This window comes from Brugia malayi (genome assembly GCF_000002995.4).
Source record: "Brugia malayi strain FR3 genome assembly, contig: Bm_v4_Chr4_scaffold_001, whole genome shotgun sequence".
Classification (NCBI taxonomy): Eukaryota; Metazoa; Nematoda; class Chromadorea; order Rhabditida; family Onchocercidae; genus Brugia; species Brugia malayi.
This window is the reverse complement of record NW_025062478.1, coordinates 9,571,298-9,587,666: the sequence shown is the minus strand read 5'-3', so window position 1 is coordinate 9,587,666 and position 16,369 is coordinate 9,571,298. Positions and strand designations below refer to the sequence as shown.

The 16,369-nt window shown below is 20.2% G+C and overlaps 1 protein-coding gene across 2 annotated transcripts; it reads right to left on the bottom strand.

Annotated features, from left to right (window-relative positions):
- Positions 1 to 5,407: 5,407 nt before the first annotated feature.
- Bm13372 (Uncharacterized protein) lies at positions 5,408 to 15,894 on the bottom strand (the record flags this gene model as incomplete). 2 transcript variants are annotated; one of them, XM_043082253.1, is made up of 20 exons in its annotated part: positions 5,408 to 5,495; positions 6,061 to 6,214; positions 6,681 to 6,745; positions 7,093 to 7,259; positions 7,904 to 8,063; positions 8,318 to 8,432; positions 8,687 to 8,761; positions 9,173 to 9,337; positions 9,975 to 10,090; positions 10,246 to 10,310; positions 10,592 to 10,749; positions 11,477 to 11,563; positions 12,235 to 12,397; positions 13,138 to 13,251; positions 13,381 to 13,497; positions 14,027 to 14,127; positions 14,389 to 14,509; positions 15,310 to 15,430; positions 15,537 to 15,607; positions 15,877 to 15,894. In XM_043082253.1, the coding sequence occupies 20 exons, from the start codon at positions 15,892 to 15,894 to the stop codon at positions 5,408 to 5,410; spliced, it is 2,241 nt and encodes a 746-aa protein (XP_042938187.1). The 2 variants fall into 2 exon arrangements, with proteins under 2 accessions (XP_042938187.1, XP_042938188.1); XM_043082254.1 differs by lacking the exon at positions 15,877 to 15,894 and having other exon boundaries at positions 15,537 to 15,544.
- Between the last annotated feature and the right edge of the window lie 475 nt (positions 15,895 to 16,369).

Here is a 16,369-nt window from a genome sequence, read left to right as displayed (position 1 = left end):
TATTAAAATTATTTATGTTTAGAAAAAAAATTACAAAAATGATATAGTTAAAATGTACTTAATTTTATTTAAAATATTTTTTTAATTGAAATATTTTTCTATTAATTACAATTATAAATTTAACTTTTCAATTATACTAATTAATTAAAAAACTTAATTTAAATATCGAAACACAGTATAATATCTGTATTTAAGTATATAAGTATGAAAAGTTAGGAATTGAGTATACTTTCTAAGTTAAGTTAAGATGCAATGGATAAAATTGGATGTATGTATGTGTGTCTGTGTGTATCTGTGTGTGTGTATGTGTATGTATGTAGGTGTGTATGTGTGTACATAAAAGATGATTGATGGAATTTGAACAACAAAATTGAAAGTTTTATTGATTGGTTAATGCTTACTACAACTTATTGTTTACATAGTTAGCATAAACTAACGAAGAATTACTTATAAAATTTAAAAGTTAAAAAAAAATTTTATTTTTTTAAACCAATTCAATTCATTGATCTTATCATTATATTTTAATATTATTTCACATTTTTCGTCTTTTTTTTTGCATTAGTCAATGTTAATTAATTTTAATAGTTTATATTCAATTCATAATTTTAAATGCAAAATGATAAACAAAATTTTAGAAATGAACAATTCATATGCTTCTTTTTTCTTTTTTTTTAAATTTAGATATTTTATAATACAAACAATAAATAAATAACTAAATAAATAAGGAGAACGACTGAAAAATTCACATAAAATTTTGGATTAATTATTTTTCACTTTTTAATTTCTTTTCAAATTTGTAGTAATTTAACAAATAGCAAAAGAAAGGTCAATGATTAGGTCAAATTGATGATATTTTAATGATTAAATGTATCAGTTAAAAACAAAATATTTAGCTTTTATTTGTTTAAAAAATAAATTCAATTTTTTTTTAAAAAAATTAAAATAAACATTTAACAATAAAATAACTTGAAGAATCAATCTTATCAGTGACATTTTAGCATTTTAAAATTGGGAGGAAATATTAATGAGATCGGTCGTTTTAAAATGAAATCGACAGAAACATCAAATTGTTTATTTCTTTTTAAAAAAAAAAAGTATTTGAAAAAAATGTTTCTTAATGATTAGTATCAAAACTTTTTTAAAACGTTTTGTTTAAATAACAAATTTTTTCCAAATAAGAAAAGTTAAAATCTTTCCAATTACTAAATTATTTTTTTAATTTAATTAGCAAATCTAATTTAATAAAAAAAAACTTAAAATTTTTCAATCATTCAAATTATTAAATTACATTAACTTTACTAATCGAATAAATTTAAAAAAAAAATGACGAAAGAAAAAAGAAAGAATAAATTTTTCATATAGAAAAAAGTTAAATGTAAAATGAAATCTTTCAAATATAACAGAAAGATCAAATATTGCAAAAAAATTTTCTTTTCCTTTTTTTTTGCTCTTTCGTTTATATCTTTTAAATTCATAAGAAAAATGAATGAAATTATCATAAATGATCTATTTTATCAGTACTCTTATCAAATATCACTTTTATATCATTTATCATTTTGTCATAAATGATAATAAATGCTAAATGATAAATCTAATATTCAAAATAAGCTATATTAAACAAAACAAATTAATAATAAAATATAGTGAAAATGAAAAATCCACAATGAATGGATAAAATTTTGATTTAATCAATGATTTTAATTTCAAATTTGAAAAACAAATGCAATTTCTATAATTGAATTATTTGTTTCCTTTTATCAAATAGAGAACATAAAATGATCAAAATAGTAAATTTCTTTCTTTCAAATTATTTTGTTATAAATTAAATCATAAAATACTATTATATAATTTGTTTATATCTAAAATTAAAAAAAAAAAAAAGAAAGTGCAACAAATATCAGAAATTTGATAATCAGATGGTGAAACAAAATAGAATAATCTGATAAGATTGCAAATTTATTAGGTAATATTCTCATTAACAATCAATCAATAATTTTGATCAATAATTATTGATTAGTTGAAACAAATATAATTTAAATTCTTGTCAGTAAAACTGTAATTTAATCAATGATTTTAGTTAAAATAAACATAATTTAAAATTTTTATCAATAAAATTCTGATTTAACCAATAATTTTAATTTCAAAGAATGTAATAAAAATCAGAAATTTAATAATCACTTTTAATGAATGTTTATCAAAGATTACGTATGTCTCATTGGATTTCTTATCATTTTAATCATCGTTAATCAGTGATAAAATGTGTGGTCAATAAGATAATACTACAAATCAATAAGATGATACTATTTTAATATTATCATAACTTAATCGTACATATTATGTAATCAGTAATGTTATCTGTAAAATAAAAATACAGGTAAATAAATTAAAGTAATTAAACAAATTTGTAATACAAGAGAGAGAGAGAGGGAGGGAGAGAGAGGGAGAGAGAGAAAAGATGTGTATGTATTGTTAAAAAAGAACGAATTACACCTGAATGAGCATTAATGCAACACACAAGGTCGTCACCATTAAGTGTTTACCTGAGAGCAAAAAAAGTTTTTGGATGATTGGTGCAGAAAAAAAGAAAAATTTGAAAGGTCATTTGTGATTCGATAAGAGCTAAATCAAATAAAACTGAAATTTTATGAAAAGCATATGCAAATACAGCTATGTATGTGTGTGTGTGTGTGTGTGTGTATGTGTATGCATATGTGTGCATGTCTGTATGCATGTGTGTGCATGTATGTCTCTATGAATTTGTCTGTATGAATGTGTCTATGTGCATGTGTCTGTATGCATGTGTCTGTATGCATGTGTCTGTGTGCATGTGTCTGTGTGCATGTGTGCATGTGTCTGTATGCATGTGTCTGTGTGCATGTGTCTGTATGCATGTGTCTGTATGCATGTGTCTGTATGCATGTGTCTGTATGCATGTGTCTGTATGCATGTGTCTGTATGCATGTGTCTGTATGCATGTGTCTGTATGCATGTGTCTGTATGCATGTGTCTGTGTGCATGTGTCTGTATGCATGTGTCTGTATGCATGTGTCTGTATGCATGTGTCTGTATGCATGTGTCTGTATGCATGTGTCTGTGTGCATGTGTCTGTATGCATGTGTCTGTATGCATGTGTCTGTGTGCATGTGTCTGTATGCATGTGTCTGTGTGCATGTGTCTGTATGCATGTGTCTGTGTGCATGTGTCTGTATGCATGTGTCTGTATGCATGTGTCTGTGTGCATGTGTCTGTATGCATGTGTCTGTATGCATGTGTCTGTGTGCATGTGTCTGTGTGCATGTGTCTGTGTGCATGTGTCTGTATGCATGTGTCTGTGTGCATGTGTCTGTGTGCATGTGTCTGTGTGCATGTGTCTGTATGCATGTGTCTGTATGCATGTGTCTGTGTGCATGTGTCTGTATGTCAATCCACGTGTACAATTGCATATGTAAAGTAATTCCAAAAATAGAAAAAACAAATATTATTTTATTAATAAGAAATGAAAATTTTTAGCATTTAGAACGGAAATGAAAAGATTTTGGTGCTATTCTAAAAATACTTAATTAAAACTAATTTAAATATGTTTAATAGAATTTGTATTATCGTTAAATATATATAATAGAAAAGAAAACATATTAATTAAATCATAATTATACAATTATAATTTGATAATCATTTACAATTTTACAAATTTGATTACTATTATGAATTTTTAATATGTGATTTTATTTTTATAATTGATTAAAATTATTATTAATCAACCATTTTTGCATGCTTTTTTTTATACAAAAAATAATAATAAATTAACAAAAATTGATTGATTAATAATAAATTATCAAAAATTAATCGATTTATTCTAAATAAAGTAATAATACTATACAGATAAGTAATATAATTAATTATTTATAAGTAAAAAAATTGAATATTTATATGTTTAAACACGTATGTTAGCATAATTCTTTATTACTTTGAAATACAAAATAAAAAATTTCACAAAATAATTAATCAAACATAAATATTAATAAAAATTAATTAACGCATACAATACGTAAACTTCCAGTAATTTTATTAAATCAAAATTCAATAAAATTCAATTTATTGTTATACATTTCATTTATATTACATATTTCATTCATTGCTTTTTTAATAAATTTTTTAAATTTGCCAAAATTTAAAAAATTATTAAAATTTAAAAAAAAAAAACAAAATTGCTATGAAAAATTTTAATTAAAGCAATTTTTTTTCATTTTATTACCATTGCAATAATTAATTAATAGAAAGAATTGTCAAAGTACAAATAACATTGCAATTTTGTTATTTCAAAAATAATAATTTCATTTTTTGACACAAAATTATAATTTCTATTTTTTTTATTGCAAAGATAGTAATTAGAACATATAAAATTAAAAAAAAAAATGAAAAAAAACGCATTAAAAAAGATTTTTAAATTTGAAAAATTTATGAGAAATAATATTGTGGTCAGAATTAACACTAATTATAACACAATTAATGACTTTTTCCAAAAATTTCAAAGTTTTTTTTTTGTTAAGAATTCTAGTTCAAAAAAAAAAAAAAAAAAAAGAAACATCAATTTGAATACTTTGACACTTTTTTTTGAATAAAAATAATAAAATAAATTTTTTTTCTTTTGTAAAATCATTTAATTCCAATTTACTTGCTTTTTCTAATTTAGTAAGTTAATTTGTAAGAAATAATTTCACAAAAAAATGCTAAATTATTTTATAAGAAACAAAAAAAAAGTAAGTGAAATAAAAATTAATAGTAAAAATTAAAATGTTTGAAATAAAAATTTTAAATTACACTTTAAATTAAGCAAAAATTCATTGTACAAAATTAATTTTCACATAATATTTTAAGTAACAATTATTTCATTAAATATTTATTTGGAAATCAATGAGAAAAAAAAATTTCCTAAATACTAGTCAAATAATAAGCAAAAAAAGAAAAAAAATAAACATTCAGGCACGCAAAATTAAGTTAAACAACTAATAGTAATAATAAAATTGTAATATACAAATATTTAAATAATTTTAATAATTTTAGGTTTTGCAAAAAATTAAATAAATAAAAAATAAAAGTGAAAATATACAAATATTTAAATAATTTGAATATTTTCAGGTTTTGCAAAAAAATAAATAAATAAAAATGAAAAAAAAGATTATAAATAGTTCAAATGAATAAATGTAAAATATTTAAGTTATGATTTGCAAATTTTTTACTAAATAATCACAAAAATCACACAAATTAATGATAATAATATATTAATATTTCCCATTTTTTCCTTTCATTTTATTTACATTTACATAAATTTATTACATTAATTAAAATTAGCCATTTTTTAAATTTTTCCAATATTAAAAACAATTTGATAAAAAAATAAAAATAAAATTTAAATGACTTCATTTAATCCATGATCGATTAGTAAAAGATTTTTTGCATAATAGCATACAGCAATATCTGGTATTGATGATACCAATCTGTAAATAAATAATTATAAATTTTTCTGAATTATATTTTAATAAAATTATTTCACTTTTAAAAATATTATATAAATCAGTTTATTTATTTTTTTTTTTTGAAAAAGTATTAAATTTTAGTTTAAACTTAAGTATATTTTATCAATAATTCAAAAAATTACATTAATATACTCTGTTAAAAAGAAATTATAATTATTTCATATGTTTTGAATTATGTTATAATAGAATCATTTTATTTTTATAAATTTCACACAAAGTAGTTTTTATTTGGAAAAGTGTTAATTTTTAATTTAAACTTAAATATATCACATTATTCTTTAAAAAATTACTTAAATCTTGGAACAAAGAATTCGAATGCAAAAATTTTTCCTATTTCAAACAAATTACTTTTAATATTCAAATTAAAAATTCAAGTCAAAAAAGTTTTCCCATTGCTTTGAAATAAGCATTTCATTTTCTTTTCATTTTTTTCAATCTTATAATTTAACATAAAACAATAATAAAACATTTAAAGCTAATCATAAAAATTACTTTAAAAAAAAAAATGAGAAACCATTAGTCATACCTCATTAAGCCATAAGTTAAATGAGTCATCAGACGTAATTTATTACTGTCATATAATTCACAAGCACCTCGAAATTGTTGTCCACAAATGCTATTCCACATGATGCAAGCTTTGTCAACAATCCAACCCCAAAAAATTGATGATGGTAGTGTTGCTGGAAGAGAGAGAAAATTGAAATTTAAAACACTTTAAAAAAAATTTTTAAATTGTGTTTTCATTGGAAAACAATAGTAACATTTTTTGTTTAAATTATTATTATTGTTTTTAGCTTTGCCATCGTTGATTATTTCAAAAACTTCAATAATGAAAACAGAAAAAGAGGAAAATGTATTGAAAGAAAATGAAATTAATTTTTAATTATATTTTGAATAATAATAATAGAAAGAAATGAAATTAATTTTTAATTATATTTTGAATAATAATAATAGAAAGAAATGAAATTAATTTTAATTATATTTGAATAATAATAATAGAAAGAAATGAAATTAATTTTTAATTATATTTTGAATAATAATAATAGAAAGAAATGAAATTAATTTTTAATTATTATTTAGAATAATAATGTTGAAATAAATTAGATTAATTTCCATTTACAATAAAAATTTTAAAGTTAGACGAACCAATTAAGCTGACTAAAAATCCTTGAAAGCCAAGAGAAATACTTCGATCCACTGGTGGCACCGATCTTAATATTTTTTACAATGAATATAGATAGGATATTAATCAAATTGATTAAAATTAAATAAGTTAAAAATTTAATTAATAAGTATAATTACTCATCATAAAAACCATCCTATTCCTAAAAAAAAAAAATTAAAATAAAATTAGGAAGTAAATTTTATCAAAATATACTTTGTAATTAAAAAAAGAAAAAAAAAATTTGCATAATAGAACTAAAACAATAATAAACTTAAAGTAAAGTATAAAATGAATTTTTTTTCACATTACTCTAATCTTATCATTTTTATCAGTATCAAAAATTATTTTAATTAATTTAATAAATTATCATTTAAATAAGAAATATAAACGTACCTAAGAACAATTAGCACTGATGGAATAATACTCATTCCACCAAAGATACCCGAAAATGCTAAATTTATAAAATACCAAATAAATTTTTGCTCACAAATTTTTTGATCACAAAAGTCACGTGACACGTCATTGTTTACGCTATTCGAACAGCTACAATTTTTGAAAATCTAAAATTATAAAAAAAGAAAAATTGAATATATTAAAAAATATTAAACTGTTATTATCACTTAGGATTAATGTATGAATAATTTATTATCAATTAACTGTAAACTGACAAAATTAGAAAAAATTTGTGATTTTCTATTTGAAATTTTTCGCAAAATTTAATTGATAAGAAAAGATAATAATAACACTAATAATTATAAATAATAATTAATTAACAATAATTAAGTTGTAACAAATTTAAATAATTCAAACAGATAATGTGAAAAAATTTTGCATAAGACTTTAATCCTTTTTACGAAATTTAATAAATTTAAGAAATTTAAGCATTCACTATTAAATCCATTTCAAATATTTTATCGCTTTCATAGAAATCAATCGTTAATGTAAATCAATTCGCTACAAAATAATAATTAAAGTTTTTACAAAAAATCTGATCAAAATTCTTATTAAATTTTAAATTTTCACTAAAATTTTGTTTTTTTTTTTCGAAATTTTTTCCTATTTTTTTCATCAGTTTTAAACTTTTTTACTTTTATTAAAGTTTAATTATATCTTAAATTATAATTCATATTGAATGAAAAGAAAAAAAACTATCTCTAATTTATTTTATTATAAAATCAAAAATAAATAAATAAATAAACAATACTTTATGAACTGATGGATGAGCAAAACTTTGATCTAGGTGACAACCAGCGTGACAAGGTGAGTAAAATGCTTCACCTTGTTGATTACAAACTGGATACAATGGCATATCAATGCAATTACAATCATTATTACATGTTGTCGTGAAATTATGATTAATTAATCTAAATTAATTAATTAATCACCGATAATTAATAAAGTTTAAATATTTGTTTAATAATACACAAAAAAGAATTTTTATTTTTTAAAAAAACGGAGGATAAAAATCATTTTTTTTTGAAAAAGAGATATTAAAAAAAAGAAATTTCAATTAATAGATGCATTATAAAAAAAGAAAATCAAATTTTTGAAAAGAAATTAAATTTATTAAAAAACTAAATTTACACATGAAATTTTATTTAATTAATTAGTTAATTACCTAGCTTTATTACCAATTAAACTAAGCACTGATTTACAACCAATCATTGCATTTTGAAGTGAAAACATAGCAGCAATTAATGAGCAAAGAAGAATATATATTGCTGCTTTTCTACCTGAAAAAAAAATAAAAAATTGATTAATATTAATTTATAATTATTAATTATATCTAATTTTAAAATATTCTATCAAAAAATTTAAAAATTCTTTACTAGTAAAAAGTTCAATAAAAATTTTTGTTGTTTAAATTATTTTATTGAAAAAAAAAAAAAACAAAACTCTAACAAATAAAATGATGAATAATTTAAGAAAAACAAATTTATTTATTAAAAAAAAAAAAAAATTTTTTTCGCTTTTTTGTAAATGTTACCTTGTAATTTAAATTTTCGCATAATTAAACCACCAATAAATAAGCCAATTGCTAATCCTGGTAAACTTGCTAATCCTATAATATAATTTTGCTATTTCTTCAAATTCACTTTGATGATAAGAAATTATTTAAATTTAAATGAATTACAATAATATAATTAATCAATTGCTTAATTATTTAATTTTATTTTTATTTTTTAATTTAATATTAATAAATAATTTTGATCAATTCTTCTAATTTTTTTGTTTATACTTCAAAAAAGAAAAATTTCGGTTTTTTCACAAATATTGTCGAAATTTTAAATTTAACAAATAATAAATAAAAATAACGAATAATAAATAATAAATGACAAAAAAAGAGGAAATAAATTATAAAAATAAAAAAAAAGTTTTTCAAATAAAAAAGCAAAAGAAAAAAAATGAAAAATTGTTCAAATTTTTATTAAAAAAGTTTTTTTTTTTTTCATTTTATTAATAAAAAACAAACCTAAAAAAAGATTAATTTTATGTTGTGGCAAACCAAATTGTATTGCTAAATATTTTGGAAGAAAGATGAAAAATCCTTTAAATGCAAAAACATCCATTATGCGACCAATCATTGAAAATACATAAATCGGTGATTTCATTATTGTTTTTACAGTTGAAATAAAATCTATAAAAAAATTAAATTAAATAAATCAAATAATAAAAGAAAAAAAAAGTTTATTAAGCTGAAATAATTTTATTCGAATTTTTTTTTTTCAACTAAATTTTTTGTTTACAAAAAATAAAAGAAGGAAAAGAATAAATATTCGATATATTTTATTATTTAAAGATATTCAAATAGAAAATTTCACGCCTTATCTTATCAAATTTTATCAGTAAAATAATTAAATTATTATTTCAAATCGTTAATCAAATTGTTAATAAATTAACTATGAAAATTAAAAATTACAGTTAAAATAAAAAAAAAAAATTACATATTTCGTTATTTTCTTTTTTCAAAATCTTTAAAAATTAAGTAAATATATTTTTGATGATTTTCAAGCATTCAAATAATCTTTTCCGCGCTGCAATATCAAAATTCTAATGATAAAATGATAATAAATGATAAATGAAGAAATATTAATAAATTAAAATTTTATTTTAACTTTTTTTTACAAAAAATATTTGATTTAAATATTTATTAAAATAAACTAAATGAAACGATTTTTGTAATTTTTAACAAATATACAATTTTAGTGATAAAAATGATAAGAAAAGCAATGAATTTATCAGATAAATTATCAATTATCAATGATAATTCTTACCAATTAATTTTGCTTTTGCAGATGTTGGCACAATGGTATTACCTTCTTCATTTCTTGTAGCATATCGGTCAATTAGCGCCAAACCTTTATCGCGCGTCTTTTCTTCTACGGTAAGTCTAAAATTTATTTATATACGATAAATTTGAAGAAACCCATTTCAATTAATCAAAATTAGTATTTTAAAATGATTAAAATTTAATATTAAAATAATTATAATAAAATTTAATTGAAATGAAACAATTTAATATTAAAATAATTAAAATGAGATTACCTTTCATTGACTAATGAGTGAATTTCTGAGGGTCCATTATTGTCCAAATTATTCTTTGCGTCATTCTTTAACATATTGTAAAATTTAATAAATATTTTCATAGGCAAAAAAAAAAATAGTAACAAAAAATAATTACTGATTAATTTTGTTAATTAGTAATTAATTTTGATTATGATCAATTTTGTTTTCTATCCTCTAATAATGTAATATAAATTTGCAAAAATAATTTAAATTTTAATCTAATTATATGAGTATTATATTTTAATATCTCATATACAAATCATTTAATTACTAGCTATATTTTAATTTTCAAAAAATTTAAAAAATTAAAATAATTGTAACATACGTAGCATTTGTCATTGAAATTATTAGATTTATAATTGACACAGGTTGGATAGAGGTACAAAGCTAACGATGGAAAAAGCATCGTAATACCAATACCAAGAAAACCAGCCCACCAACGACCAATCCATGATGGATCACGCGATGTTAGCCCAGCTGGCACTGAAAACTTTTTCTTTTTTTTGAAATTTAAGGAAGGCGGACTACAAACATTATTCGTTTTCAGTAAGGAAAACAAAAACATTTAGAAGTGAAAATTACAATTTCACCAATCGCAGTCTAATGAGTGATGACATTGTCGTTGACATTGTGACAAAGATCGCTAACGAATTATTATTTAAAATTTTTGATAAGTGTGAAATTGTTTGAAATAATTAGCGTTTGATAATTTAATCGAATTTGAACTGAGTAAAATTAAATTTTACAATTTTGTGAAAAGAAATAATTTAAAAAAAGAAAAGAAAATAGTATTCTTTCATGAAAGGGAATTCATAAAAATTGTAATTTTAAAATTCATGCAAGAAAATAAAATACGAACAGTATCGTTTAAAAATTCAAATAATTTAAAAAATTGATTTCCTTTTTTTTTTTTTTTTTTAAAGTAATCATTGAATAAAATCAAAAGTGAAACATTTGCATACAAAATCTATAATTTGTATTAGAAAATCATTGCAGATAAATCATTTAATTAAATGATAATAAATTTTTAATTAATTATTTGTAATTTCTAATAAACTTTTAATCAATGACAATATTTTTATTACTAAAATTTTTATGTTTAAATTACATTCATTAATTTGATATCAATAAAATGCAATTTGTAAAAAAGAAAAAAAAACGTAGCATTTTATACTGTATCATAAAATAATTTATCAACAATTGTGCTTACCATTAAAACTGTAATAGTAATTATTAACAACACTACCAATTAAAAAGCCAAGAAATGGGCCAAGAATACGAATAAAAAACATCCCAGCTAAAATATTCGAAAAAAATGAAAAAAAAATTAGATTAAATAAATAAATACACAAAATTTTTCAGTTATTTTATAAATTTATTATAAATTTAATTATTTTGTGAATAATTTTAATGTCAAAATTTACATTTTTTTTATCTAAATTAGATTTTCAAAAACAAAACTATTATTATTATTATTGTTATTTATTATTATCATTGCTATTATTTATTGTTATTATGGACATTGTTTAGTATTATTACTACTACTGTTTATTATTATTTTTGTTATCATTGTTGTTATTGCTTATTATTATTATTATTATTTATATCACTGCTATTATTTTTATTAGTATCAATATAATTACTGTTATTATTTACATTATTATTATTAATTGTTACCGTTAGTACTATTATTATTTTCATAATTCATATTACTATTATTATTTTTATTAGTATCAGTATTATCACCATTAAATTTATATTATTATCATTATTTTTATAATTCATATCACTATTATCATCGTATCAGCATTATTACTATTATTATTTACATTATTATTAATTGTTACCATTATTACTATTATTATTGCCAGTATCATTACTATTATTATTTACATTATTATTATTGTTATTATTATTATTAATCATTTTTCATTTCTTTAATTAACAAATAATCTTTTTGATAGAAACCAAAATAAAGTGGCAAGTTTTGTCGTTTCACATTATCATCAATTAATGGAAGGCCAAGTGAATAAGGCATTGTTCGGCCAACGCCAAGGATAAGTAAGCCAGCAAATATCATAATAAATGGTCCAATATTTGATAATCCATTTGAACAATTAAATTTATTAATCTATAAAAATAAAAAATAATTAGTTAATAAATATTAAAAAATAAAAAATAAATTTTTTTAAAAAAAATACTGAAGTACTTGAGGACTAATCATTATTCATTTTATTTGTTTAGCAATAAGCTAAAAAATAATAATGTTGTTTACATTTTGTTTATTTAAAAATCATTTTCATTAAAAAAACAAAAAAAACAAAAAAGGAGAAAAAATATAGAATTGACAGAGACAAATTGTTTCTATAAGTAATATTACTTTTTATATTCTTCAAAGTTATTTATAAATGATTGTTAAATAAATTTTTAAATGAATAATAAAATTATATTTGAATCATTTTTTTTTTTTTTTTTTTGATATTTCAAAAAGTTTAACTTTTCGATCTTATCTTTTCAACATTTTTGCAAAATTTGCAACTATTCAATTTCATTTCAGTTTTTTTCTTCTTTTTTTTTTCATTCTGTTTTTTGCAGATAGAATAGACGAATATGAGAATGAAACTGATAATGAATTTTTTTACTGATTGAATAAAAAGAATATGAAAATACAATTGATAAAACAGTGATAAGAAAAATTGAACAATATTTTATCATAGATTATCAGTTATAATAAGAATGGAGAAAATAAATTAGAAATTAATGATTGAAAAATATCTTTTGCATATATAATTAATTATTTTCACAATATCAAATAATTCTTCTAGTTTTTAACATTGAATAATTTAATTTCAAATTTTATAAAATTCATACTTCTCGTCTAAGTGCATTGAACATTGTATTGCAAAATGAAAATGGTGAAGCAGTCAAAATGCGTAGATTCGAAATTTCCGTCATATTAGGCTGATTTAATTGCTCCAAGAAATTCTAAAATTAATAAAAATTTAAATTTTAATTATCAAATTTAAATTTGAAATTAATATATATATATATCGAAATTTAAAAATTATTAATAAATAGCCTAGATTTTGCAAATTTTAAAATTTAAAAACTAACAAAAAATATAGCACATAATTGATTGGAATTATTTTGATGAAAACATAATGAAAGTTTTTCATTAGCAAATTGACGTAACGTAGTATTTAACGCATACGTTTTCAAAGCTTCATCTAACTGAAACAAATTAAAATTACTTTTTACTTTTTTTTTTTTAAAAAAAAATATTTAATTTAATATCTATTTATTGATTATCATTGATTATGTTTTAAATTAAGTGTTTTCTAAGAGATGTAGAAAAAATATTTAAGATTAAGTAAACGATATTAATTATTAACAAAATTCATTCAAAAAATTTTTAACAAAATGATAATTTCATCTTACTTCTAGTTGGTCAATTTAAACGAATTAAAAAATAGTATTTCATATTTCAAAGCAATACTTAATAATTAATTAAATTAATCGCTAATTAGTAATAAAATTAAATCAAATAATTCATTCAAAAAAAAGAAACTATTTGGAAAAAATAAAAAGAAATTAAAACAAGAGAGTTATACTCTCATAGAATTTTTCTAAATTAAAATTTATCTTAATATAATAAGTTTGTTTAAGTGATACATAAATTATTTAAATAATTATTAAAAACGTAATCTATACCAAAAATAAATAAATAAACAAAAATAAAAAAAGTGATAAACATTATTACCGGAATTAATTCAACATTTGAAAAAGTTTTTGCATGATTTAAAAATGTGCTTGCTTGTATCTCATCAATTCGATTACTTTGTTCAGATATTAATTTTGTTTCTGAAAAAAGGAACAAAAACAAAAAAAAAAAAAAAAAAAATGAAAGTAATAAAGTAAGATGGAAATTACTGTAATACGTATAAGTACGTAAACATTTTACAGTATACTTATTTACTTACTTACTTTTATCATTCTTCTATGAATGGTATGTAAAATATGAAAAAGAAAATGCTAAAATTTTATTTATTTAATTTCAATTCTTATTCAATTTTTTTTAATTACAATTATTCATTATAAAGATATTATGGAAATTAATCTTACCAATAAATTTTGAATTAAGTTGAGTATTTTGCATTGGAAAAAGAAAATTAGACATGCTAATGAGAATATTAGCAAATGCAATCATTAAACTACCAGCACCAATCCATCTAGCTCGATTTCCCTGAATTAAAAAAATATTCAAATTTTAAATTTACAAAAAAAAAAAAAAAAAAAAAAAAAAAACTTCTTAATTAAAGCTTAACTCATATATTTAAGTGTTTTAGTAATTGTTCCATTCTAATATTTTATCTTTTATCTGAAAAAAATAATTTAGAAATTCAATTTTTTTTCTCAAATTTTTATTTCTGATTTAATTTGATTGTTTAGCGTTATATAATTAGCATATTTAATTGCAAATGCAATAAATAATAGAATATTTTTTAGCAAATTTCAATTTAATTACTTCTTATATCTTAGAGGTAAGAAAGTAAACAAATGAAATAAATTATTTACTTATTCAAAGTGCATTCATTTTAGAGTAACTTTTGATTATTTTAAATTTCTCTTTGTTTGCTAGCAAAAAATATATATTTTTTTAAATGGCAACAAAGTAATAAATAATTACGGTGTTGAATAAAGCACTGAGTAAAATAGGATTTAAAAAAAAAACACTTAAAATATTTAATTAATAATTCATTTTTCAAGATTCGTATTATTATTTTTTCCGTACATATCAACAAATCACATAATTGTGTTTTGAAAAAAAAAAAATTTAAAAATCAATTCAAATAATTGCAAATAAATAATTGCATTAAGTACAATTTTTAAAAAAATCAGATTATTTTTAAGATTAATGAAAAATTCTATTAAAGTTGTAAAAATCGTTAACTTTTAAAATAAAAAATTAAATTACTAATTTAGAAAAAAAAAACAGAAAAAATACTTTTTAAAATTAAAGAAAACTTTATTGAAAAAAAATACCTTGCTACCAAAATAGCTAACGAAAACCACCGATGGTATATAACCAAAATCACCGGCAGAAACCATTAAACCAGACATACGACTTGATATTTGAAATTGTTTTTCAATTGATACCACTACACTGTAACCAATGGAAAATTTATTTTATCAAATTTCAAATTTATTAATTTCTAAGTTATTTTAACTTTTTGTTTTGGTTTTAAATAAATTTCACTTTTAATACTAACCTTGCCATAAAGAAACCACCAATTGATTCCAAAAAATAAACAGTGAGAAAAAGTATGAAGAAACCAATAACCTATAAATTAACTCACTCAATTTTTTTTTTAAATTAAAATAAAAATTTCAAGAATTATTTTTTAAAATTTAAAATAAAAAAAAATCTAAAAAAATATTAAATAGATAAACAATCAATTCAAAAAAATACATATATGAGAAAATATACCACCTGCACTTTCTTTCTCTCTCTTCCTCTCTCTCACCCTTTCTCTAATTTATTTTGTTCTTTTTTATTTTTATTTTTTATTAAAAAAATCAATTTGTTAAATTTTTTTGTAAACTACTTACCGTCCTTTGATCAGACATTATAAATCACCATAAAATCGACCCAATAAATAGAGCAAATAGAAAAGAAAAGAAAGAAAGAAAGAAAAAAAAAACAATTTGAAATTTATCGCAAAATGTAATCTGAAACTTACATTAATTTAAAATTTCGCTTCAAACATTTATTTTCAAATTTGATTGATAGATTTTGAAAAATAAACAATTAACTGTGTAGCACTCATTCATTTTGCACAACAAAACATACTCACCCATACACCAATAGTCACACATCTACGCCCACACATTTTGGTGACACACCTACGCGTTAGTACGCCCACACATACATTTCACACGTCAAAGCAGCATACCCAATCATACGCCAATAGTCACACATCTACGCCCACACATTTTGGTGACACACCTACGCGTTAGTACGCCCACACATACATTTCACACGTCAAAGCAGCATACCCAATCATACGCCAATAGTCACACATCTACGCCCACACATTTTGGT